The 27,439-nt window shown below is 46.0% G+C and overlaps 1 protein-coding gene across 1 annotated transcript; it reads right to left on the reverse strand.

The window, feature by feature from the left end:
- On the reverse strand, positions 1 to 26,988 carry LOC148111576 (maestro heat-like repeat family member 5). Its single transcript, XM_087880761.1, has 27 exons — positions 26,801 to 26,988; positions 25,831 to 26,251; positions 24,976 to 25,112; positions 23,441 to 23,536; positions 22,281 to 22,397; positions 21,328 to 21,450; positions 20,646 to 20,795; positions 19,915 to 20,034; positions 19,275 to 19,354; positions 18,633 to 18,768; positions 18,179 to 18,274; positions 16,603 to 16,707; positions 15,929 to 16,064; positions 10,157 to 10,275; positions 9,672 to 9,821; positions 9,318 to 9,472; positions 7,565 to 7,712; positions 6,021 to 6,172; positions 5,523 to 5,660; positions 4,953 to 5,067; positions 3,878 to 4,021; positions 2,958 to 3,134; positions 2,242 to 2,391; positions 1,867 to 1,992; positions 1,432 to 1,534; positions 412 to 477; positions 1 to 292 (listed from the first exon to the last, which is right to left on the reverse strand). Exons 2-27 carry the CDS (start codon positions 26,210 to 26,212, stop codon positions 129 to 131), a joined length of 3,585 nt encoding a protein of 1,194 aa, XP_087736887.1. The 5' UTR covers positions 26,213 to 26,251; positions 26,801 to 26,988; the 3' UTR covers positions 1 to 128.
- Positions 26,989 to 27,439: the final 451 nt, after the last annotated feature.

Below are 27,439 nucleotides of genomic sequence, written 5' to 3' on the forward strand. Positions count from 1 at the left end.
TGAAGGAAGTGTGTTTTTGTTTTATTTTTATAGGGTTTTTAAAATGTATAATATACAGTGAGGATGGCACTTAATTTCATTCTATGAGGTGCCATGACAATAATGGAAACTATGAAACTATGAAACTATTATTGCTTGGTCTCGGAGATCCTCCTGATGCCTTTGGAGAGGAGTTGACTACTAACAAGACCCGGCTTGATCAGATGGCCACACTGCCGAAAGATTTCTTGCATTGAGTCAGCTGCAGCCTGAGCCACTGAGGCTTCGGAATCGCCTTGCAGATCCTGGAGACCTGAAACGAATCCAGAAAACAAAGGATTTCCGGGATCAACCGTGAGAACCAACCCTGATCAGCGACAGAGCTTCTGGAGAAAAACTCCTTGTTTCAAGCGAGGGAACTTTGAAACTCACCCAGGAAAACTTCTTTCATTTGTTTGGAAGTCATCACTTCCGGTTGCATGTATTGCGCGCAGCAGCCTGGGCACGTAAAAAGAAAACGTTGGTGGGGTTAACAGAGACGGCGAAATCGACTGATTCAGGAAAAAAACGCGCAATTCATTGGTTTCCACTTGGAAGAGTCGCTTTGGGACTTTACGGGATGGTTCCAGGGATTGGGTCTGTCTAATAATAAGAAGGACTAGGGGTAGCCGTTCTTCCTCTGTTTTTGTCTCCAGGCCTCACTGGAGGCTTTCAAGAAGAGATTAAAGAAGAGATTGGACAGCCACTGGTCTGAAATGGAATCGGGTCTCCTGCTTTAGCAGGGGGTTGGACTAGAAGACCTCTAAGGTCCCTTCCAACTCTATTACTTTATGTTCTAGGACTGTGCAAACAACCATCATCTTGGAAAAAAATCTAAGCAGCCTTGAATCCAGTTAATACTAGAATGGGAGGCCAGCTGGAAATATTTCCAGAGAAAAAGCCACGGCTGTGGGTTTGCCTATACAAGAGAGAGGGATACAGGCCAGGTAGTCCTCGACTTCTAACAGTTCATTTAGTGACCATTCAAAGTTACAATGGCACTGAAAAAAGGAACTTACGACTGCTTTTCACACTTAGAAGCGTTGCCACATCAAGATCAAAATCCGGATGCTTGGCAAACCGACTCGTATTTATGACGCTTACAGTGTCTTGGGGGTCAAAGATCACTTTTTGCGATCTTCGGATGAGCCAAATCCGGGAGGAAGCCAGATTCACTTAACAACCATGTGGCTAACTTAACAACGGCAGCGATACCCTTAAGAAAGAGGGCAGGAACTGCCTGAGAAACTGTTGCGCGATCGTAGCCGTTCCGGAGAAGCCACACGGTATAAGAGCAGCTTCCAGTCTGATTAAGCGACATGGCTTAATTCTGCATAGATTCTTTTGGTGACAAGGCCGCCCGCCTGTCTTGGGTTTTCCTGCCCTCCTTCCAGAGTTGGCATTGGTGATTACCAATTAAGAGGGCAGCTGCCTCGCGATGGGAAGAGTTCCGGCTCCTCAGGAATCCCAGCATCTGATCCAACATCGCAGGAAGGTTTTGCTTGCATTTATTCATCTGGGGAAAACAAGGCAACAAAGAAGCCAATGAACTATAGAGCTTTTTTTTTTTTTTTACCAAGGGGCTGCTTTCTTGGTCAAAGCCAGCTGGGTGACTTTGGGAGTTCTAGTCCCTCCTTAGTCACGATGGCCAGCTGGGTGACTTTGGTGCAGTCCCTCTCTCTCAGGGCAACCCACCTCACAGGGTTGTTGTGAAGAAAAGAAGAAGTATTAGGGATGCCCACCGTCTTGAACTGTTTATCAAAATAAGAAATGCAGGACAAAATAAAGAAATAAACGGTTAGTTTACTCTAATCTGGAAGAAAAGAGGCCAGCTTGGCTCCTACTTACAACCACGTAGCAGATGTTGGAGTACATGCTATGAAGACTGGTGTACATTTCATAGTCAAACAAGTTGCTGGGAAAGCCCCCCCAGTTCATAAAGGACACGCAGGAGTCGAGGGTCTTCCTGGAGACCTGGCCGAGGGAGGAAAGAGGGAGATCCTGTCACCTAGTTGGGTCATGAAAGGTCTTCAAGGAAACAACCAAGTTCAGGGAGCACCAAGGACCCCACAACTTCAGGATTGTCTACAATGTCTTTGCATTCTCCAGAGTGTCCACGTGGTACAACCACGTTGCTCTGAGTGAAGATGGGGGTACAGAGTGGTCTCTGTGAAGGTAGCATGATCAGAGCAGGAGCTCAGCTTAGCCAGCCCTTCAACTCACCTCTTTCGTCCGATCATTTGACAGTTGTATGAGGAGGGGAATAAGGCTGTTCAGGATGTTTTCGGCCATATTACTGTTCCGTAACTCCTTCAGTCCTTTCAGGAGCATGCCAAAAATGGTGATGGAGGTATTCCTCAGTTCGATGTCGTCCTACGAAGGAAGAGAGACAGGTTAGTCCCTCCAATAGCAGAATAGCCATGCAGAAGTTTCTTGAAGTTTGCAGGAGAACACACAAGTTCAGAGCACACCTATTCCCAGTTCAATGTCCATGGAGATGGTCAATCATCCAGGTCATGGTTGCCCCAAAGATGGGGAGCCCAACTCCAGTATGCTGCCTGGAGAGTTCTGGGAGTTGAAGTCCTCACCTCTTAAAGTTGCCAAGGTTGAGAAATCCTGATCTAGACCAGAGTTGTTCAATCTTAGCAGCTCCTTCTGGACTTTCTCCCATCTTTATGGGAGAAAGAGAGAGATAGAGGGAGAGGGAGAATGAAAGGGAGTGCAGGAAGGAGGGAGGGAAGGAGGGAGGAAGGAGGGGGAGAGAGAGAGAGAAAGAGAGAGAGAGAGAGAGGGAGGAAGGGAGTGAGGAGGGGGAGAAAGAGAGGGAGAGAGGGAGGGAAGAGGGGGAGAGAGGGAGGGAGGGAGGGAGGGAGGGAGGGAGGGAGGGAGGGAGGGAGAGAGAGGTGGAAAACCAGTTTGTTATGATTTGGTTGACTTACATCATGAAAATGTTTCAGAAGGAGCGGAATGAGGTTGACTGCCTTCACCGCATGGGTTTTGATATCGAGGTTCCTGAGGAGGAAATGCAGGGTCCTTATAGCTTCTTTTGCCACCGTCTTCTCTTCGTGACAAGCGCAGTTTAGCACTGGCATCAAGAGGGGTTCCAAGATGTTCTTCTGGAGGAAGCAGGGAAAGAAACGAGCAATTAAACGGTCACTGGAGTTCTCTGAGTCTCACAGCGATCATGCCAAACGCAAGAGAAGGCCACAGAGCATAGAAGAAGAGGGTTGAAAAGGAACTTGGAGGTCTTCTAGTCCAACCCCCTGCTCAAGCAGGAGACCCTAGACTCTGCTGGACAAATGGTTATCTAAACTCTTCTTGAAAAGCTCCAGTGATGGAGCACCCATAACTTCTGGAGGGAAGTCGTTCCAAGGATGAATTGTTCTCAGGGTCAGGAAATTTCTCCTTAGTTCCAGGTTGTTTCTCTCCTTCATAAGTTCCCGTCCGCTGCTTCTCGTTCTGCTTTCAGGGGCTTTGGAGAATGGGTTGACCCCCTCTTCTTTGGGGCAGCCCTTCAAATACTGGAAGACTGCTCTCAGGTCTCCCCTGGTCCTTAACAGGATACCAGAGATGGAAGGGACCTTGGAGGTCTTCGAGTCCAACCCCTGCTCAAGCCAGAACCCCTATACCATTTCAGACAAATGTCCTCCAAGAGGATCTGGCCTCTACTTGCACCTTCAGATCTTCCAGGGTTGCAGCCATCTTTGTAGAAGAGACACCACTCTAGCTGTCCTCTTTCTGCTGGTTGCCTTCTTCTTCTCCTTCTTCTCTCCTTCCCAGCCTTGTAGACTTCCCAGAGAGCGAGGTCACACCTGCTACTACCTTGGAAGCCACTCCCTTCCTGCCCCCCATCTCTTACCTCAAACGGGTGTTGGATGAGGTTCCCCAGTCCTCTAACGCTGAAAGTCTGTATCAGCGGATATGGCTGGGTCATCCATTCCTTCAGCACCTGGAGGATGTCTTGGATGACAAAGAATTGGCAAATTTCCGGGTGAAACAGCAGCTGAAGAAGAAGAGTGGAGATATGGAGCGTTAGCCAAGCCAAGGAAGAGAACTTCCCTGAGAGCCTCGACTAAAGATGCCACTTTCAGCCATTACGGGGAGAGAAAAAGAAAATAAACACAGTCCTCGGTTAGTGACCGCTGAAAGTCACAACGGCACTGACAAAAGAGATACGTCCATTTTTCAGAATTATGACCATGGTAGCATCCTCATGGTCATGTGATCAAAATTTGGGTACTTGCCGGTCCATATTTGAGTTGAAGATGTGGCTCTTTCGTCAACTTAACTGATCCGTTATGGGTGTACATTGTTATAATTTTAAATTGTTTTAATTGGGTTGTTGATTTTAATTTATTGTGATTTGTATTGGATATTGTTTTTGTAAGCCGCCCTGAGTCCCTCGGGAGAATGGCGGCATATAAATATATATATATATGACGGTCGCAGTGTTTCGAGGTTACGTCATCCCTTTTGTGACTGTCTGATAGGTAGTGTAAATGATAGTTGCAAGAATACAAAAAATAATGCAAAAAGTAAAAGGAATTTGGGGTCATTGAGTCTTCCTTCCTCCCTTTCTCCCATCCTCCCTCCCTCAATCTCCTTCCTTCCTTCCTTCCTTCCTTCCTTCCTTCCTTCCTTCCTCCCTCCCTCCCTCCCTCCCTCCCTCCCTCCCTCCCTCCCACAACTTCTGGAGGCAAGCCATTCCACTGATTAACAGAATACCAGGAGACCTTGGAGGTCTTCTAGCCCAACCCCCTGGTGAAGCAGGAGACCCTCTACCATGTCAGACAAATGGCTGTCTAGTTTCTTCTTCAAGACCTCCAGTGATGGAGAACCCACAACTTCTAGTTTCTAACCATAAAGTTCTGTTGAACCCTGGGCAACTTTCCTTGAGCTCCAGAAGGTTGGGGTGCATCTCAAGGTCTCCTCACCTCCGAAAAGAAAACCATCCCAATGGTTTTGTGTCTTAAATCGGGGTGGCGCACGTAGGTCTCAGCCTGTCGGAGCATGACCTTCAGCTCATGTTTCGAATAGTTGAACAAGATCCTAAGAGAATAAATATGGAGAGATCAGACAAGATCTGCTGGTTAGGGAGAAGAAAATCACCAAGCTAGAGAAATCATGAGCTGAATGATCGATAAATGAATTACTCAATGAATTACTCCATTTAGAGAATTTCTCACCCTCCCTCTCTCCCTCTCCCCTTCCTCTCTCTCTCTCCCTCCCTCTCTCTTTCACCCTCCCTCTCTCTTTCTCCCTCTCCCTCTCCCCTCCCTCTCCTCCCCTCTAATCTTTCCTCTCTCTCACTTTTGCCTTCTGTGTGTCTCTCTCCCTCTTTCTCTCCCTCTTTCTCTCCCTCTCCCCTCTCCCTCTCCCCTTCCCTCTCTCTCCCCTTCCCCCTATCTCTCTGCCTCTTCTTCTTCCTCCTCTCCCTCTGCCTCCCCTCCCTCTCTCACCCACTGCCCCTCGTAGCCAAGCTCTTTTGACTTTTAATTTCTTACCGGACCAGGTGGAAAATGCCTTCAAACACACTTTCAGGACTCATCAGCATCGCCCAACATTGAACCATATCTAAGTCCTTGAACTCCTCCTGATAGCCGGTGCGCAAGATGAGGTGTTTGACGGCTTTGACTGCGTTGCTAAATGAAACAAAGGCAGAAGAGTTGGTGCCAATCATTCAGCTGATCCCCCTGCACTTCCGACCGTTACAGTATCCCTATGGTCATATGGTCAGAATTCAGACTCTCGGCAACTGACCCATATTTATGACGGTCGCAGTGTCTCAGAGTCACGCGATCCCCTTTTGGGACCTTCTGACAAGCAAAGTCAACGGGGAAGCCAGATTCACTTAACGACCATGGGACTTAACCAGTCCAATGATTCACTTAACCACTCTGGCAAGAAAGGTTGCAAAATGGGACAAAGTTCACTTAACGACTGTTTCCTGAGCTTTGCAGAAATGGAGAAAGGATCCAGATTGGGCCCAGGAGATTCCTTACCCCAGATGGTAGGTCTGTTCTGACCCGCTCTTGCCTGCTCCCAGCAGAAAATAGATGTGCGTCACGAGCGCCAGGAGCAGGCTGGAGAACTTATGCTGGACAATGGTTGCTGCCTCAGGAAGCGAGAGGAGGAAGGAGAGCGCATTGGTGGCCTAGAAACAGGAGGAGAGGAGAGTCAGCTCGGGCTCATCAGGTTACTTAGATTCCTCATCATCATCTATTTCTTCTTTTAACGACCCCCTAATCCCTTGCGGGGTGGAGTCTGGGCAACTGAATGGAGCTGAGGCTTTCCTGGCTGGATGCCCTTCTTGTCGCCAATGCAGAGTTTTGTTCGGCAGATACATTCTCATTGTGCCCAGAGAAAGAAAAAAATCCTCATGTCCATGAAACCTGAGCCAGGAAAGTCCATGTCTGAGACACGGAGCAAAAGGTTGCTAGAAGTGGGACTTCTGAAACTCCCATTCTACACCCCCTCCAGACTTTGAGAGGCCAGTGGGGTGTAGATACAGGACAAAAGGGAGACAACGAGTAGCGCAAGTGAGACAGAACTGGGGACAAAGAGATCGGTAACCTCACGTTTCTCTGTTTGTCTTCATTCCTAAGTGGGCTCTTGACTCTCCACCTCTTAGGGGTCCTTGGAGGGGCCCTGGGTGCTGTCTGAGCATGTGTTTTTTGGTTGCAGATGTTTCATGACCCAGCTAGGTAACATCATCAGTGCTGGAAGAGTTAGGCTTAGAGGTAGGGTTAGACTGGTTGGGTCGTGAAACATCTGCAAGAAAACCACCAAGCTCAGTAAGCACCAAGGACCCCACAGTTCAAACCTGGACTACAAATCTATTGGTCTTAATTAATTAAATTTCTCCACCGGCCATCTGAGCAATCTGACACTGGGAAGTTTACAACAATGTAATAAAACAATATAACACATAATAAAAATACAGATTAAGAATATTTAAAATAAGATATGACACAAAGTACTCCGTTGGGTGTTTGCCTTTGTTGGTTCCTATCATGTATTTTCTTAAATCAAACTCTTTTTTAGTTATTTCTGTAAGAAATAACGTAAGAAATGAATAAAGGAATCAATTGAATTATGAATGATTGGATGAGTAAAGGAATGAATAAATGAAGGAATGTATGAATAAACGAATAAATCAATGAACGGATACATGAATGAATGGATTAATGAATAGATGAACCGATGGATGGATGGGTGGATAGATGATAGAGCTGGCTGGCTGGCTGGCTGGATGAATGGGTGGATGAATGGATGGATGGATGAATATCAAAGCTGTTCTGGTGAGGAAGCCCACAGATGCCTCTACTTTCAATGGGGCACTTTGGGGGGAAGGGGGGCTTACGTCAAATTTTGCTCCGATTTCAGCCCCCACCAGTTTGCCCTCTGCCTCCCTCCAGCCAGGGCGTGCCTGCTCCTGATGAGGAGACCCCCGAGGGTGACTCTTCTGCTCAGCCCCTTCCCCCTTTCCTCAGGCCTGGCCCACCTGCAGATCTCAGGAAAGGAGAGCCACCGGTTGAGGGCTTACCGCAATGGGCATGATGGATTTGCTTGTTCCCCTCCCAATAGCTTCGGTGCTGGGCTCGTGGTCATCAAGCCTTTTGAGGAGGGGCTTCATGATCTTCAGGTTAGCATAGGGGTCTGCAGCCAGCGCCCTCCACAGTTCCCTGGCACTTCTGTGCAGGTGGAAAAATGGATTGGGGAAAAAAATCAGATTCTTTCCCCATTTTCAAAGAGACGGCCATTCCAGATAGATTAACCCCCCCAACGGAAGAAAGGGTTAGAGAACCGATGGCCAAATGAACTGCTTTAAGGCATGGAAAAAGATATAGCTACAGGTAGTTCTCGACTTGCAACCGTTTGTCTAGTAGCCATTCAAAGGAGGGCCTCTGCGCCACCGGAAGTGCCAGAGAACCCAGAACTGGTCAAGGGGGGGGGAGGTTTCTAGGAGCAGTGTGTCTACAGAATTAACCCAAAGGTGCTTTTCACAGAAGGACCGAGTTGGAAGGGACCTTGGAGCAGTGGTGAAATTCAAAAATGTTCCCAACCGGTTCCGTGGGCGTTGGTTGGTGGGCATGTGACCGGGTGGCCGTTTCTTGGTGGTCATATGACCAGGCGGCCGTGGCTTGGTGGTTATGTGTCCGGGTGGGCGTGGCTGCACAACTGATTCACACACAATGCAGAACCTCACTGAATCACAGAGAGCTCAAAAGCAAACGATCACACTTTACACAAAAGTAACACAAAAGCTACACAACTGACTCACATACAATGCAGAAGCAGCTGGACTTTACACAAAATGGCCCCTGCAACAAACAGGAACCTCACAGACAATCAGGCACAGCTGATTTTCTCACAGCTGACTGGTAGTAAAAAAATGCTCAAATTAGAAATTACAAAAAGGTTCCGACATTGCCCGGCACAGCTGATTGTCGTACGTTTTAAAGCGTTTTTTCTTACTACCGGTTCGGGCAAACAGTAGCAATTATTACTATCGGTTCGGGCGAACCAGACCAAACCAGAGGATTTCACCCCTGCCTTGGAGGTCTTGTACTCCAAACCGCTTCTCAGGCAGGAAATCTTATCCCATTTCAGACAAATGGCTGTCCAATCTCTTCTTGAAAACCTCCAGTGATGGTACACCCGCAACTTCTGGAGGCAAGTTGTTCCACTGGTTAATTGTTTGCACTGCTAGGAAAGTTCTGCACATTGTAGGTTGCTTCTCTCTTTGATTCGTCTCCACCCTTTGCTTCTTGTCCTGCCCTCAGGTGGTTTGGAAAATAGGTTGACCCCCTCCTCTTTGTGGCAGCCCCTCAGATATCAGAACACTGCTATCCTGTCCCCCCTCAATCCTTCCTTTCATCGAACTAGAGAGACCCAATTCCTGCAACTCTTCTTCATATGTTTTAGGCTCCGGTTCACTAATCATCTTCGTTGCTCTTCTCTGCACTCTTTCAGAGTCTCTGCATTGTTTCTACAGTGTGGCGACCAAGAAAGTTAAAAAACCAAGGAGGTCCAGCTGCCTTTTGGAAAAGCACCTTTGGGACAATCATGACCTGGATGGTGGAGACAACCAGCCTAGGAAGCTCTCAGAATTCAGATCGACTGCACAGCCAACCAGCGACTGCACTGGCCCTCAACCAACCCAATGCAACCTCCCCCCCAATCAGCACATGACCTGCCCACCCCAAGCTACAGATATTCACCCCTATCGCAAATGGTTGAGAATCTCTGTAGAGTACAAGAAAACAGGAGGCACATCTCCTTGAGGTTCTTCTTACCCATCGCACGCCACCGAGCACTCGAGGAGAATATCCACGACTTTGTTCACCCGTTTGGACGCCAGGTGACACACTGCCTTTAGCGTTTGTTGTTTGGTGGCAGGGTCCAAGATCTTCGGGAGACGTCGGTAGATCTCCTTGAGGATCATGGGCAGCTATGGCAAAAGAGGAATCCAAGGGATGACCAACTTTCTCAACAGCCCTAAGATTACCTGGTGGTCTCCATCCAACCCTAGCCTTCTTAAATCCAGCCGAAGTGTTGTCACCAAGTCAACAAGGTCTCACCCATTCTCATCTTTCTTTTCTACAAAATCTCCTCTATCCCTTTTGCTCCAAACCCTGCCATTTTCTTACCTCCTCCATTTCCATCCCACATTCTTCCAAGAACGAATTGAGCAGGAGTCCCGCAGTGTGTGAAATGTTTTTGTCCAGGTGTGTCAGAGCTGCCAGGGCTTTTAAGATCAGGTCGTTTATTTGAGACGGGCTCAGATGCTCGCCAAAGGCCTATCGGAAAGAAGAAAAGGAGACCATGAAGAGATGCATCAGGGTTTTGACAAGCCAGAGACTTTGACCCGTATCTGGGGACAGCACCCCATGTAGAGAGGCAGGCCGTATTCCATGACATCCACCACGTGATATTAGGATGTGGGTGAAAGAAGCCAACATGGCAGCCGAGATCGCCTGCTCCTAGACATTGTGGGGGATGGATATCCACCCTCCGGCCTTTGGAGCCTGCCGTCCCCACTGTGATATTGACTTTTTTGAGTATCTCCAGGTCAAGAGGAGGAGAAAAAGGAAGGTCAATAAGAAGCCAGGCAAAATGCTGAACGAAAACGTACCGTAGCCATTTTGGAGACGTTATTATAAAATATTGTTGGGCCCGAAAAGGAGAAGTCTTCCCTCAGCCAAGTGACGACCTTCCCCTTCTTGTTTCTAGGTTTCTCATCCATTTCTTTGGCTTTGGAGGGAGGAAAACAAGAGAAGGTCAGATTTTGGCATTCGGAACTTCTGAACATCCTTCGTCTGACGGCCGGTTTAGTCGTTCCAACAGAAGAGAAGATCTGTAGCTCAGGGCTGACCTGAGGGGTCCCTGGTGCTCTCTGGGCTCGGTGGTTTTCTCGTTACCTAGTTGGGTCATGAAACCTTCACAAGAAAACAACAAAGCTCAGAGACACCAGTCCTCCTCCTCCCCCCTCGCTCCCTCTTTCTCTGCCCCCCCCTTTCTCTTATCTCACTGATCAGGAACGAAACAGGTACAATGACCTCTTTAGTGGTCCAATTACAGGCAGTCCTCGACTTGGGGCCACAATTGAGTCCTAAGCAAGACAGTTATGAAGCGAGTTTTGCCTCAGGTTGCGATTTTTTTTCTTGCCAACCTGGTTAAGTGAATTGCCGCAGCAGTTAAGTTAGCAACCCGGTTGTTAAGTGAATCCGTCTTCCCCATTGACTTTGTTTGGCAGAAGGTCACAAAAGGGATCACATGACCCTGGGACACTGCGACCGTCATAAATCGGAGTCAGTGGCCAAGTGTCCAGATTTTGATCCCGTGAGCATGGGGATGCTGCAACGGTCGTAAGTGTGAAAGACAATCACAAGTCACTTTTTTTCAGTGCCGGTTAAACTTTGAATGGTCACTAAATGAATTGTTGTAAGTCAAGGACTACCTGTAACCCCTTTTCTAGGTTAACACAATAGATGGGACTGTAAATGGAGGGGAAATATAGGGCTACATAAGAGACAAATTACATAAATGAAGGAATGAAGGAATGAACCAACAAACGAATGAACAAACGAATGAATGAATCTAACCGGATTTAACCCAGACTACCTTGGTCTGATGTGCAAATGAAGCATTAGGTTGTGAATTGATTGTGTGCTGCCTGGGGAATTCTGGGCATTGAAATCCACATGGCTTAAAGTTGCCACTGGGTTAAGCTTTTAACTAGCCAAATTTAACCGATCCTTTTCTTTAGGTAAACCATTGATATAAGTGCCTGTCTTTCAACCGATTGTGGACGGCTCCCAATTAAAAATTAGAAGACACGTAAAATGGGGTTGAAACTATAAAATTAACAAATAATGTATTGCAATTATAAACCCTCTTTAGCTCTTTCCTTAACAATGCCCACTCAACCCGTAACTTGGTTAACCCGTTTTCTGGCTTCCTGCAATACATGCAGCCATCCAATGACTAAAAGTTGGCTTTGCAAAACACGCTAAGACCCAATCCATGTGCCAAGACTCACAAGCCCAGGCTGGCTGATGGCAGATGCCTAGCCTAACTCTGTGGTCGGCAAACTGCAGCTCGCGAGCCACATGCGGCTCTTTGGCCCCTTGAGTGTGGCTCTTCCACAAAATACCACCTGCGGGCGCGCACGCACACTGTGATTGAAACTTCGTGGCCCATGCGCAGAAGTCGGTTTTCGGCCTGGGCGAGTCTATTCTGAAGAAGTGGCGTTAGAAGAAGTGGGGGTGTCTTGCGGGCGAGAGATGGGAGACGGGAGACGCGGCGCAGGTGGGCCATGGGATACGCAGCGTGGGAGAGGCGCACGCGATTCATGCATGAGTTGAGTGAGCCAGTCAGTCAGCAATCTCCTTGTGCAGTGGTTAGTGCTAGTCGCATCCGCAAATCACGCGCGAGTGACAAAAGTAACTACTCGGAGCATAAAGTTACCTGTATTTTTCCAACCAGCTGCAAATCCTACAGGTATTTTTGTCATCAATTTAAGAATTGTAATTATTTTGTGTTGGTGGCTTTATTATTATAAAATGAAACATTTTTTTAGGTGCCCTGTTTGACATGGCTACAAAGAAGAAGCAAAGAAAAACGGAAGACGAAAACCATGAATTTAAAGTTGAATGGACCGAGACTTTCGCGTTTGCTCAAAACTTAAATGGCCTTCCGACCTGTCTTATTTGTCAGGAAAAATTGGTGAATAACAAGAAATCAAATTTGGAGAGACACTTTAAAACTAAACACGTGCCATTTAGTAGTAAATATCCTGTCGGTGATGCAAGGAAGAAAGCAGTTGAGGAACTTCAGAAGAGTCAAGAAAAATCAAGTTCGGTATTTAATTACTGGATTCAATCTTCCAACAATGTTAATATTGCAAGTTTTGTGGTTAGTCAAAAGATTGCTAAGAGAGGAAAACCATATACAGACGGCGAATACATAAAAAGTTGTTTTATAAATGCATCCGAAGAGCTATTTCGGGATTTTAAGAACAAAGCCGATATTCTAAAAAAAATTAAAGAGTTACCATTGTCTGCTAAAACAGTGAAAGACAGAACAGTCAAAATGTCTTCGAATATACTGATTAAACCTCTTAATCATCACCAATTTAAAGGATTTTTAGTTGAAATGGAGAGCGAGTACGCCGATCTTCTGCTGCATAACAAGGTACGTTGGTTATCAAGAGGAAACGTTTTGAAACGTTTCGCTTCCTTATTAACAGAAATTAAAGCATTTCTCCATGAGAAGGGGATTCGCTATCCAGAACTAACGAACGATCAGTGGATCCAAAAATTTTATTTCATGGTAGATATTACGTCTCATTTGAATCAGCTTAATCGTAAACTACAGGGGAAAGGAAACACCATTTTTTCGATGTTAGAAGAAGTTATTTCATTCGAAAACCAATGATCTCTTTTTGCTCAAGATTTTGAAAGAGAAACTTCGATTCACTTTCCAAGCCTGTTGAAACATCGCTGATGCTGATCAAAAGTATGGTAATGCAGAAAATCTGCAACAGAAGATTGAAAAAGAGATTTTAATGGTACAATATAATTTCACAGAATATGCGATAAGATTAAGAGGTTTGCAGGAAAATAATAGAGAGGATTTAAGGAAAATATCTTCTGAATTTCTAGCTGGGATTCTAAAGGTTCAACCTGACGAAGTGTTTTGTAGGATTGACAGAGTTTATCGAATTAACTCCTGGATTGCCAAGCAAAGGCAATTGTCTAGAGATGTGGTGATTTATTTTACAGACAAAGAAATTAGGAATAATATCGTGCAAAATTCCTTCAATTCTAATTTGCAATTGTATGGAAGAAAGATTTGGATTTACAAGGAACTCCCACCTAAGATATTGATGGAAAGGAAGAAATTTGGTTTTCTGGTGAATGAGTTAAAAAAGAGAAATATCTCATTCAGGTGGGACGCCCCAGTTGGTATTATATTTAGATACCAAGGAGAAAGATATCAGCTAAATACTGTTGAAAGAGCAGAAGAATTTTATCAAAATAGGTTGAAAATGAACTTAATATCTTCAGGTATAATACAGGATAAGCAGAAGGAGCCGGAAATAAAGGTAAAATATCGAATTACAGAGACTGTACTAGATGAATTGCCTTTGGATTTATTGGATACCCCAGCTGGACTATCTACAAATTTGAGAGAAGTGGCATCTAACATTAATGTGATGACTTATCAAGGCAAGGATAAGTATGGAAACCAATTAGGGGATGTACAAGGGATAAAAAAGAAACATGAGATACAAAAACAAAACCAACAAGACCAATCTACAAAGCAGAATAAAAACCGACCAGATGATACACAATTTGTAGAAAGGAAACCAGGATGGAAACCAAACCCACAAAAAGAAAAGAAAAAAAGAAATAGGTGGCATAAAAATAGAAATTTCTAAATTAGGCAACAGTGAAGCCAGTGACTTTAAAATATGAATGATTATGTGTAAACACAGAAGAGGCGATGTATTGGTTAATATCATCCTGAGGATTGTGGCAGATCTCTGCATGGCCGTAATTTGGGGACGTGAAACGAGCCTTAAACTGATGGATTTGAATTATCCATTTTGGAATTTCTTTTTGTGTTGATAAACATATTATATTATCTTGAATTACAAGGCAAGAGAATTATGCTGGGGCATGCAGAAGATCGGGTTGTTACCCACTACGATGATGGGAATTAATAATCCTGATGAAACCCACAATTATTACTATATGGAATATAATTATAATGTCACTCGGGTGGTTGTTTTTACTTTTATACATATAAGAAGATATTTACTACTGACGGGGGCAGATATGATTGAAGATCCTGAATAAACTGTTGCACCAGTAAGCTATGTTACCCGATTATGGATGTTGGTTCTACCAATCCAGTGGAAAGACCTCAAAGAAGATACTACATGGATTATAAATTTAAAGTCATTGTCTTTTCTTTTTTTTTATTTAGATATAATGGAAAATATAGACATATATTTTTAAGTAGTGTGGGCAGTGATTCAAAGATATTAAGAAATGTTGTGTATGGTAATTTTGCATGATAGTGGGTGAATAAGCTAGTTAGTAGATTGATTAGTCTAAGAAAAGGGATTTTTAAGTGATATATTTAGGGGAGTGGAGGAAATGGATAGAGTGGAATAAATGTTAAACTAGATTTTATGGGGAAGGCCACTTTGAAATGTTATACTAATATATATAGAAGATTAAATGTTAAAGTAGGACTTATTGTATAGTTTTAAAGTGGAGAAGTTATTCTATAATGTCATAGTATAATGTCTTTTTTTTTTCCCTTTCTTTTCTCTTTTCTGAAATGTATGGATAAAGGGGGATGTTATAATATTAATAATATTTTTAGTAAGTAAAGGTCAATATCTAGAGGAGGGAGTAAGTAATCTGTTATGAATTAGGTTTTTTTTTTTTGTTATGAAGAAGTCACAGGGGGGGATGGGTGGGGAGGGGGGTTAGGGAGGAGGAGGGAGAGGGGAAAAAAAGGGGGGGAAATTTGTATTTGAAAACTTTTTCAATAAAAAAAAAAAGAGTAAATTGAGAAGTTGTCTTATTGATGAGAACCTGGAATCGTGCCTAAAATTAAAAACAACATACAAACCTGACTTACTCAAACTTTCCAAGGAGATGCAAGGCCATTGTTCACATTAGTGTTTGTCAGTCATTGTCATGATTTAATTTTATGGATATTGTAAGGTCAATTGTAAGGAATTTAATTTTATCAATAAATAATATCGTTGTTAAGTATGAGATCAAGTTTTATTCAACGTACCTATAGTTTAACTAAGACTTAAAACTTTAAGTAAAGTTTATTAAGTTAATTTTAGGGAACGTTGTGGAGTGAAAGAAGATGTAGTGTCGAGGAGATGGTTTGGACATATAAAGAGGATGAACGAAAGGAGATAGACGAAAGAAGTATACAGGACGAGTGTGGATGGGAGAGATGGAAGGGGTCGACCTCAGCGAACGTACCTCCATCAGATTGAGGACGTTCTTAGCAAAGGCCAGTTTAGGAGTACCCTAATTAAGTTAATAACAATGTACCTACCTATCTAGTTTAAGTTTAACCGATTTGGCTCTCCAAAGAAATTTCAATCGTTGTACTGTTGATATTTGGCTCTGTTGACTAATGAGTTTGCCGACCACTGGCCTAACGGATCCACTTAACGTGAGAAACTCAGTCTTCAAATGACCCCTGGCCCTGAGAGGTGCCAATACCAACGGCCAATTCCAGGCATCTCTGCCCAGGCAAACGACCGGGGTCTTGGTCACGCCACAAGCTGTGCCACCCAGTGCTCTCCTGGGCAGTGCGCATCCCTGGGCTCCTGGCAGCCCTTGGAGTCCAACTTTCTCACCCATTTTGCTCATGATGAGGTGGTGGAGGTGGTAGGCGGCCTCTGCGGACGTCTGGCCAACTTCTTTGCTGGTGTCGCCAACGTGCAGGCCCAGCAAAGCCACCAGCTGTCCCAGCAAAGAAAAGTCACCTGTGGTCTAATGAAAGGAAGCAAAAAGGAGGGGAAAGATGAGAAGGGGGGCTCATGAAGGTTTCAGCCAACTGAAATCAGAGCATAGGAACCATAGCACCATAGAGTCCTAGAATCCTACCTTTTAGAATTCTAGAATCACAGAATCTTAGAAACATAAAATCTTAGAATTTTAGAATTATCCAATATTTGAATCTTAGAAGACTAGAATCATAGTCATAGATTCATAAAATCAGTGAATCCTAGAATCTTTGAATAATAGAATCATAGAATCCTAGAATCTTTGAATTTCTAAATCATACAATCTTTGAATCTCTGAATCTCTGAATCTCAGAATCTCTGAATCTTAGAACCTTAGAATCCCAGAACCTCAATTGCTGGAAGGGACTGTGGAGGTTTTCTCCTCCAACCCCTTCATCAAGCGGGACTCCTTATATCCTCCTGGTCACATCCCAAAGATGCTTTTTCCAAAAGGCAGCAGGACTTTCTTCTTTTTCTTCCTTTCTTTGAAAACATCTCACTGCGCATCCCAAACGGTGACTTACGTCGAAATTGACGTTTTCAGAAACGAACTTCAGGAGGTGTCTGATGCTCTTGATGGCCCTCTCTCTCTCGTGTCTCTTGGGAGATTCAATCCAGGGATTAATGTGCTGCCAGGAAAAACAAAGGAGGAGGAGGAAAGGAAGAATTTGTGATTCACAGTTGGAAGAGCCACAGAAGTTGCCAGGACTGGGGAGAAAATCTAAGGAGCTCAACAAATTTGAGACATTGGTCAATTGAGGTCTATTTTAGACTGAAAACTAGAGTAGCAATTGAAGATTTCTGGAATACAACTAGTCTTACAACAGTTCATTTAGAGCCGTGGTGGCACAGTGGTTAGAACGCAGTATTGCAGGCTAATTCTGCCAACTGCCAGAAGTTCAGCAGTTCCATCCTGATCGGCTCCAGGTTGACTCAGCTTTCCGTCCTTACCAGGTCGGTCAAATGAGGACCCAGATAGGAGAAGAACCTGGGTCCTCATTTAGAGAGGGCTGTAAACCACGGTGAAGCGGTATGTAAGTCTATTAGTATTTAGTCACTGTTCAAAGTTACAATGGCACTGAAAATGGGACTTATGACCATTCTTCACACTTATGACCATTGCAGCATCCCTATGGTCACGTGATCAAAATTTGAACACTTGGCCAATGACTCATCTTTATGACGGTTGCAGCATCCCAGCTCGGTCCCTAAATGAATGGCTGTATGTCGAGGACTTCCTGTATAAGTAGTCCTTGACTTACGACCAGAATTTGGGGTGTTTACCAAGGTGGATGTTAGGCGACTTGTGACTGGCTTTATGACCTTTTTTTGCCAGGGTTGAACGAATCCCTGTGGTCCTTAAGTGAATAATGCAGTCATTAGCCGAATCTCGCTTTCCCCATAGACTTTGGCTTGTCGGAAGCCAGTTGGGCAGTTCGCCAATGGTGTTCAGGTGACACCCCCCCCCAGGATGCTGCAACCATCACAAATACAGGTAGTCCTCGACTTATGACCACAATGAGTCCAAAATTTCTGTTGCTAAAATGAATCCCATCGGCATCGACATAATCTGCATCGGTCAATTGCAGAAGGCAGCTTTACTCGGAACAGCTGCGAGGCTCTATGACAGGGGTGTCAAACTCGATTTCATGGAGGGCCGAATCAAGGTTGTGTTTGACCTCGAGGGGGGCGTGGCCGAGGTGGGAGTGGCCAGCTCAACGTCTCTCGTGTCAGGGGCACCTGTGGACTTCCCTGAGACCCTCCCTCACTCTTATTATCATCTCCTCCCTCCCTCCCTCCCTCCCTCCTTGCCGTGGGACAAGAGAGACACGAATATCAGAGAAATAGTGGAATAGAATCATTAGTGAAAAGATGCCAGAGGAGGGACAAAACAAATGTAAATGACAAAAATGAACATCATTTTTTAACTATTGAAATGAGTTCAATTGAATGGTTGAATTGTCCCATGGGACGAGTTGTCCACCCAACAGCCACATTTGCCTATCCCGGGTCCTTGGGAGGGGCTCGACAGCTGGACAGAATCGCCAAATCCAGCCTAAACATCTGGCTGACCAACCCCGAGAAAGAATCACTCTTTACCGTCAAGACATCCTGCAGGGAATCCAAATTGGGAGCCTCGGACAGCAAGGCGGTGAGCATGGTGTTGCAGGTGGTCACCATCTGGTCATAAAAATCCTAGAAGGAGAAAAAGAATATCTAAAGGAAGAAGTGGTGTAAAGGAAGAAAGAGGAAGAAATCCAGGGCTGGGGAACTTATGGCCCTTTTAGGACGACTGGTGGACTGCAACGCCCAACAATCCTGAGCCAGCCACGGACTTCTGGGAGTTGAAGTCCACCCTTCTGCAATCAACGGAGTGGCCCGTCTTGCAGGGCTGGTTTTTCTTCCAGAGTTGGAGGAAATGCTTTCTCGGCTGAACACGAGGAACAAAAGGACATTGGGCTCGATGGATGGATCCAGAGTTTTGGAGGAGATTTTGAATCATGCTTATTTCCAGGTGGATCTCAGATGGCTTGGCTCCATCTGGACTGCTCACCTGAGTTTGAGCTGGTTGTCCTGGGCCGTTCACGTTCAGTTTTGTCACCAGGTAAGCCGGCAAGGAAAACACCTTCTGGATGCTTTTTCTCACCACTTTAGACCTCATCTCGGAGTTCAAGGGGGGCTTCATACGGCTGATGAAAGACGAGAAAAGAGGAGGAGGGTGAGAAGATCATAGACTCATTAGGCTAAAAGGGACCTCGGAGGTCTTCTACTCCAACCCTTGCTTGATGGTCCTTAAACCATCCCAGTCATATGGTTGTCCCCTCTTTTCTTGAAAACCTCGAGGGATGGAGCACCCCCAACTTCTGGAGGCAAACTGTTCCACTGATGGATTGTTCTCGGTGTCAGGAAATTTCTCCTGGATCTCTCTTTGATAAGCTTCCATACATCGCTTCTCATCATGCTCTCAGCTACTTTGGAGGGGAAGTTGACCCCCTCCTCTCTCTGAGAGCCCCTCAAATATCAGAACTCCCCTCATCATCCTGGTTGCTCTTCCCTGCACTCTTTCTAGAGTCTCAACATCTTTTTTATATTGTGGTGACCAAAACAGGATGCAGGATTTCTCTCTCTCTCCCTCCCTCCTTCCTCTGTCTCTCTCTCTGTCTCTCTCTCTCTCTCTCTCTCGGCAGGTACATACCTCATGCAGGTGATGGTGATGATCGCTTGATGGAGATTTTCGATGGACAAGGGTCTCGCGGGCTCATCTTCAATGACTTCCTGAAAAGAGAAGGAAACCCATCTAAGAAAGAACCTGAGATATGGCCACCCTCCAGCTGGCCCTCTTCCCAGCCCTACGCTTTTTCTGGTTGACACAGGAAGTCCCCAGCTTACAACTGGTCACTTAGCCACCATTTAAAGTTTTGAGGGATCTCTTCAGGACTACTTATGACCCAGATGCCAAGTTCCGAGAGGCGCCCCTTCCTCAGCGATCCTGTGACCCCATTTCGGTCACTTGGCCACCAGCTTGCATTGATGGCAGTTTGCAGTGTCCCGTGACCATGATTTAAGTCAGGGGTGGGTAACTGTGGCCTCTTGATGACCTATATAAAATTGGGAAGCCAGATTCCCTTAACAGCCGTGCGATTAACTGAACGAAAATGATTCGGCTAACAACGGTGGCAAGACAGGTCATACAATGGGCAGAATTCCCTTAACAAATGTCCCTCTTAGCAACAAAACCTTTCAGGCTCCATTGATTGGCATTCAATTCGGTTCAAATTCACTTCCAAAAAGAAAGACGCCCAGGAGCACCTGCCTCCCCCCCTCTCCCCACTTACAACGATGTTTGTGACCAGTTCCTGTTTCTGGGGCAAATCGAGGTCTTGCCTCCTGCTGTTGGCAACAGCTTTGGTGATCATGATGATGGACCTCATGAAGGCTTTCTTCAGCCCTTCGTCCTGGAAAACCCCAGTGGGAATGAAAAGAAACCAGAAGGAAGAGGATGTATTTATTTACTGAAACCTTTACGTAGCCGATTGTCTTTGGTTGAACTCTGGGGGCCCCCAATCAAAACATCACTGGACACTCTGGGTTCTAGTCCCACTTTAGGATGAAAGGCAGCTGAGAGACTTTGCGCCAATCACCAGGAGATGGTGAGTTCTAGTTCCTCCTTAGGGAAAAAGGCCAACTGTCTTTGGGCCAATCACCAGGAGACTGTGAGTTCAAGTCCCGCCCTAGGCACGAGAGCCAGCTAGGTGAGTTGGGGCCAGTCTCAATCCAAAACACGTCACAGAGTTGTTGTGTGGAAAGGAAGAAAGAGTGTAATGCAGGAGCGCTGCCTTGAGGATAATAAATGCAACAAGACCATAGATTCTCCTCCTCCTCCTCCTCCTCCTCCTCCTCCTCCTCCTCCTCCTCCTCCTCCTCCTCCTCCTCCTCCTCTCCCACAACATGCTAGTTGGGTCATGAAATGTCTTTAAGAAATCAAACAAGCTAAGGACTCCGGATTATAATTGTTCTTGTGATTAAACTCAGCATTAAGAGAAGTAGAGGGTGGAAACCTGCCTACCTTTTTCATGCTGGAATACTGATAGAGTATTTCTGAGACAATGTTGTCCAGGAAAGGCATCATGTCCTCTACTTGCGCTCCCAGGACTGCCTGGCCATAGCAGAGTATTAATGTGGTCCGAATCCATCTCTCGGAGAGAGTCTGTGAGTCCTGTCAGTCCAAAGACGAGGGGGTCAAACTCTTTCCCAAAGCACCAGAAGACAAGACAAGAAGCAATGGATGGAAACTGATGGAGCTTCTTAGTCATCCAGGTCACGGTTGCCCCAAAGGGGCTTTTTCAAAGGCAACTGGACTTTGTTTTTCCTTGAAGAGGTTTCGCTTCTCATCCCAGAAGCTTCTTCAGGTCTGACTTGGGTCAAAAGAGAAGAAGCTTTTTGGATGAGAAGCGAAATGTCTTCAGGAAAAAACCAAGCCCAAGCCTTTGGAAAAAGCACCTTTGGGTCTACTCGAGGTGTTTGTTGGGGCAGCTCCTAATCTTCTCTAGCCTTATAAAATAGTTCTCCGGGAGATGGAGATGGAGAATTTCAGCACCACCTACATCTACGAGATCTATGACCAATCTGAGGAGACCAGACAGCCTGGAGCCTAAGTCCTTCTAAGCACATTGGACTCTCCTTCCCAGAATCCCCCAGCCTCCTTCTGCACTGAGTTTCAGACCTTGCAACCCCATCCCTGGTCTTACCTCAATGGGGGCTTCTACTGCAAACGGTCCTTTTGTCTGCCTGAACTGGCCAGCCTCCTCCAGGGCCACCAGAATCTCAGGCAGGTGGCAAAAGGATGCCATTCGAATGGATTCCGAGATTCCCTAGGCAAAGCGATGTTTGTGAATTAGGACATTTATTGATTTATAGGTTCGATTTATATGCCGCCCTTCTCCGGAGACTCAGGGCGGCTTACAATGTGTTAAGCAATAGCCTTCATACTTTTGTATAGACCTGCTTAGTAGGGCTTCCCCCCCCCCAAGCGGTGTTCTTTTTAATACAAAGTCAGCTTATTGCCCCCACAATCCGGGTCCTCATTTTACCTACCTCGGAAGGATGGAAGGTTGAGTCAACCTTGAGCCTGGTGAGATTTGAACTCACAGTAATTGCCGGCAGCTGGCAGCTACGTGCTACTTAACAGCATTTTAGTCCGCTGCACCACCAAGGCTCTTATTTGCACCTAACCCTTTGTCTTTACCTTCCGCTTTCTCCTCCCCTTCTCCACCTCCTGCTCCTCCTCCTCTCTGCAAACCCCAGGCCCTTCTAGCACTGATGAAATTACCTAGCTGGGTAATGAAATGTCTGCAACAAAACAACCAAGCACAGAGAGCACCAAGGACCCCACAGTCCTCCTCCTCCTCCTCCTCTCTGTAACCCCCATTCTCTTCTAGCACTGATGATGTTACCTAGCTGGGTCATGAAACATCTACAGGAAAACAACCAAGTTAAGAGAGCACCAAGGACCCCACAATTCTCCTCCTCCTCCTCCTCCTCCCTTCACCTCTATTCTGCAAAACCTGTTCTCTTCTGGCACTGATGAGGTGACCTAGTTGGGTCACTAAACGTCTGCAAGAAAACATCCAAGCTCAGAGAGCCCCAAGGACCCCACAAAGATGGAGGTCTCAGCCCCCGCAGGCATCCCACTGCCACTCACCTCTCGGTCTGTTTCTTCCTGGAGTGAAAAACTTAGAAGGCTTTGGAGCTGTTCCGTCACCAGGTCCTTCTGTGTTGAGTTTCGCAGTTTAACGCCATAATATTTGTAGAGGCTAATCTGAAGGTGGGAAAAAGAGTCCGTGAGTCCTAGGGAGCTCCACCAAACGGCCAGGAAAAGGAAATATAGGAGAAATTAGGATCAGAAAAGGACTCCGTGTGGTCAAGCACACGGAAACTGGTCCTGGGTGACCTGATCGGGGAGATGGGCAGCATACGAATCTAATAAGTCAATAATTGCCATTTTGACTTTCTTCTTCTTCTTGAAAAGCTACTTTAACCCCCCTCCCCCATCCCCATAGGTGCCCTTTGCTGATTCTCTGTTTGGCCGTCCTGAGATCCTTTATGGTTTCTGTGGAGATCTGGCAGCTTCATCTTTTTACATGCATTAGCTCTCCGTGGTGGATTGGGACAACTTGCCATGGCCCTCTTGGCTTGGCCAACTAACCATGGCCAACTAGCCATGGCCTACTTGCCGTGGCCAACTCACCAGGGAACAAGAGTTACACTAATAGCAGGGTTCCAATACCTCAAGGGTTGCCAAAAAGAGGAGGGGGTCAGCCTATTCTCCAAAGCACCCGAAGGCAAGACAAGAAACAATGGATGGAAACTTATCAAGGAGAGAACCAATCTAGAACCAAGGAGAAACTTCCAAACAGTCAGAACAATTAACCAGTGGAACAGTTTGCCTCCAGAAGTTGTGGGTGTTGCATCACTGGAAGCTTTTAAGAAGAGATTGGACAACCGTTTGCCTGAAATGGGAAAGGGTTTCCTCCTTCAGTAGGGGGTTGGACTAGAAGACCTCCAAGGCCCCCTTCCAAGTCTGTAGTTCTATTATTCATTGTCTGTCTAATATCGAGGAAATGGTGGAACAGAAGCGTCAAAGAAAGGAGGCCTCAAAGGAGGGACAAATGAAACATAAACGACAAATGTTAAAATGATTTTTAACATTATTGGAGAGAACGGAATGGTTGAATTAACCCGCGGTGAGTCTGCTGTGGCTCGTGGGCAGCCACGGTGAGTTGGCCATGGCAAGCTGTCCTCTTCTGATGTTGCATCTAAGATAACTGCGGCCCTAAAAGTGTAAAACCTCCGCATATTTACCTTGTCTTTAGACAAGACCTGGGACGTGCTTTGCTTCTGGTCGATGGGCGGCAATGCGCTTGTTTTCCTCCTGGGCAGTTTGTGGTCTGAAGGAATCTGCTTTGCCAACAACAACAAGAACAACAAAAAAGAAGTTGTGAGAAAGTGAAGGAGCAGAGGAAGGAACAGCTTTCTGTGTGTTTCCAAGGGGAGGATTGGTTTCCCTTCTGCGTCCGGATGCATATTATAAGTAATTTGACTTTTCTAGCTGGGACAGACACGAAGCACGTAACAAGGACCATCCGGATTGTATCAGCTGGAGCAGAGGCAGCTTTTGAGATGAACGGTTGGAAAATCTCTGCCACAAATTGTGAGAACTTGATTTATCACCATTTATTGTTGTGGCCCTCCAGCAGCCGAATCAGAGGAGGAGGAGGAGGAGGAGGAGGAGGAGGAGGAGGAGGAGGAGGAGGAGGCGGCGTGGGAGTCAGGGCCAGCATCAAGGCAACCTGAGAGCTCCGAGGGGGAAGAGGGAATGGGGCTGGCAGAGAGAGAGACAGAGGAGGAGCCTGGGCCATCCGTCAGCCCTCAGATGGTGAGTCAACAGACCGCAGGTCTGGAGGTGGATGAGGAAGAGGAGGAACATCTGGGTCCAGTGCCTGACGCGCGGATACACAGAAGGCAGAGGAGAGGAGAGCAGTGGAAATCTATGGGCCGGTCCTTGGGACAGACGAGCCACCACTGCTAGCGAAGCCCCTCCCTAGCTCTGGGGATAAAAGGCAGGGGGCGGAGATGAATAGATGGGGCAGACAACGATTCTTCTCCCTGCCGGATGGACTTGTTAGCCTGTGGTGAGAGAGAAACTTTTTGTCGGGGCTGCTGGCTCTCCTCATAAAGGAATCTTTGAGTTCACTTCAGAGGGTTTGTCGTGTTTGGGTCAGAACATTTATTTACTGACTGTTCGAAGTTATAAAGGATAGTTTACAACTGAAAAAAATGGACTGTTTCTCACACTCAGGACCATTTCGCATTTCCGTGGCATGCAGAGAGCTTGCGGTCCCTGTTGTTGCTGCCCAGCATTCAGTGCCAGACAGTGCAACAGGGCGGATGGTTGTCTTGTAGGTCTTAGATTTAAGATGGGTGGCCATTCGTCTGTCCAGTAACACACTGGTGAGTTCTCGCCAACGTATCCAGGCTGCATTCTCCTTTGCTCTCCCCTCGCCATTGATGTCACCATTGACATTGGAGGTGGGATCCCAGATACCAAAAAATGTCCACCTTCTTTAGGTTTTCTCCATTGATTTGAAGCATTCCAGGGGTGGTGACAGTCCCTAAGTATCCTGTCTTGATGTTGAGGTGGAGTCCAAAATGGTTGAGGCAATCATTCCATGGTCGTTCCATGATCCTTCCAGCAAGGACCCCCTAGTTCAGCAAATTCTCCATAACTACATTTGTCTACTTTTGGGATAAATGATCTCCACCGAGGCAGCCCTGGCTTCTGGACCCTCTCCACGATGGACCTCAGGGCCCACCGCGACACAAACCCAGCTGCTTACCTGGAAAGGACGAAGATGGTCCAAGATGGTCTCTAATATTTCTCTCTCGTCCATGAGATCCAAGATTTCTTTGACGGGTCTGCCTTTTAATGGCTTCCTGCTCTCCCATAAATTTTTGAAAGACTCGTCAGAGAGTTCTGAGAAGAAGAGACAGACAGAGATTGATGGGCAATTCGACAGGACAAGCCTTCTCAAAGCAGAGAGAGACAAGGAGTGCGTAGTGGATCACCAGGCTGAGCCTGAGGGAGGGGTCAAACGTGTCATAAGTCTCGAGGCCCTGATCTTCCTGTCCTTAGACAACCATCTTATATATGGAATTGGAATTTTTTATTGCTTTGAAATTTCATGATGTTGTAATCTTATAATTTAGATCTAGCCTTTGAAAAAGGCTAAGAGGGAGGGGTCTTTCCTCACCTCTGAGGGTAAGATGTTCCCTAATACAGTGGCAGCAGTAGAGAAGACCCTCTTCCTAGGCCCCACAGTCGAAACTCTTTGACTGATGGAGTCTGCACCATAACGTCCCTACCTGATGAAGGACGATTGCAGGATTTGGATTTGGGTAGTTAGGAAAAGGAAGGAAGGGTGTACTAGTGACATGAGAGCAGTCTTCCAGTATTTGAGGGGCTGGCACACAGAGGAGGGGGCCAACTTATTTTCCAAAGCACTAGAAGGTAGGAAGAGAAACTTATTGCTTAATGCAATTGGTCTCTGGAGAAGGAAGACCTCTAAGGTCCCTTCTGGCTCTGTCCTGATGGATTGATTGATGGAGGGATGGATGGATTGATTGTGTGGGGTGGGCTGATGTGATAGGACAAGGCTGGTTCCATAGGTAGCCCAGCCCTGTAGCATCTATACCTGGATATGAGGGAAGGATGGTGTCTTGAGAGCTTTTTCTCCCCGGAGCCCTTTCCCTCTCGGGCCTCCTTGGCAAGGAAGGGGGCTCTTTGAGGCCAGGCTTCATTTCCCCCTGAGAAGCCCTCAGAGGGGTCCTGCGCACCAATTCTGGCAGCACCAGTGCTGGAGGCTGCACCTTCTTGCTCATGTCCACTGGAGCTGGGGAACCCTTTACAAGAAGGGGCAAGACCTGCGTGGTTCTTTGAGTGGCCGAAGAAGTGGACGGGTGGGAGCCAGAGAAGTGACTGTTCCACTGCCATGGGTCATTATTCGTAATTTGTGGATGGGACTCCTTGCTGTCCTCCTTCTTCAAGAAGGGCAACTTTTTTAGCATGTGGTCCATCCTCTCGTGAAGAGGGAGTTCTTGAACTGGATGGAGATCCTGTCAATAAAGGAGAAGTTTTGTAACTCCAGGTTGAAAGGAGGGGTCCTTGGTGCTCCTATCTATCTATCTATCTATCTATCTATCTATCTATCTATCATCTATCTATCTATCTATCTATCTATCTATCTATCTATCATCTATCTATCTATCTATCTATCTATCTATCTATCTATCTATCATCTATCTATCTATCTATCTATCTATCTATCATCTATCATCTATCATCTATCATCTATCATCTATCTATCTATCTATCTATCTATCTATCTATCTATCTATCTATCTATCTAGTTGTCTATCTATCTATCTCTATTTATCACATGTTCTTCCTGGGTCAACAAGCTCAGACTGCCCAAGGAGCTGCTGATCTACAGAGGAATTTGGGAGTCTCTCCTTTCTACCTCTACAACTGTCTGGTTTGGCACAGCAACCAAACTAAAAGTCCCCTAAAGAGAGAAGACGGCAAGGAAATTACAGGCAGCAGAGAGAAAGCAGAGTTGCTTAACTCGTTCTTTGCATGCAAAAAGAAACTATAGCCCAACCTACCAACAACGTAACTGTGAAAGACAGACTAGAAATAAAAGTTGAAAGGCTTCAGCGAGGTATTTGACAAAGTAGAACACTCCCCTCCGCTCTGCTCTGCTCTACTCTGCTCAACACAACTCAACTGAACTCAACTATCCTCTACTCTCCTCAACTCTCCACAGCTCCCCTCTCATCCCTTCTGCCTTTATATCTCTGCCCCAGGGGCTGTGACATCACCGCATTATGTTCTCATGGGGGACAGCTGGTGTCATGACCCAAGGGGCCTCTTACTCCCCAAGATAATAGGGATGGGATATGGAGGGTCCCCTGGATAACCCCCTTGATAACATTAGCGACATTATGGGGAGCAAAGCTAGGGGTCACTATGGAATGACCCACTGTGATGGTGTCCCTCAACGTGCTAGATCTCAAAAGAACCTAACCAAGATTAAGGCTGATCAACTTTGTTCTTTGATTGGCTAAGTCTGCCACTGAGCATAGGACTAAAACATTCCAAATTAGTAAGGGAGTAAGGCAAGGTTGCCCCCTATCCCCATTATTGTTTATTTTGGCCTTAGAAGTTCTTTTACGGAAAATTAGAATTAATGAGGAAATAAAAGGACTGAAGATCAGGAAGGAAATTTACAAGACGCAAGCATT

The sequence above is a fragment of the Pantherophis guttatus genome, chromosome 18 (assembly GCF_059756535.1).
Source record: "Pantherophis guttatus breed Tessera chromosome 18, ASM5975653v1, whole genome shotgun sequence".
Lineage (NCBI taxonomy): Eukaryota > Metazoa > Chordata > Lepidosauria > Squamata > Colubridae > Pantherophis > Pantherophis guttatus.

What these genes read in the sequence shown, in the direction of transcription:
- LOC148111576 (XM_087880761.1), bottom strand. Translation starts at nt 26,212, where the DNA reads ATGGACCACATGCTAAAAAAGTTGCCCTTCTTGAAGAAGGAGGACAGC. An exon ending in ACCATCTTCGTCCTTTCCAG is followed by an intron (nt 23,537 to 24,975) that starts GTAAGCAGCTGG and finishes TTGGCAAAGCAG; the next exon opens with ATTCCTTCAGACCACAAACT. An exon ending in CAGTAGAAGCCCCCATTGAG is followed by an intron (nt 20,796 to 21,327) that starts GTAAGACCAGGG and finishes TTGGACTGACAG; the next exon opens with GACTCACAGACTCTCTCCGA.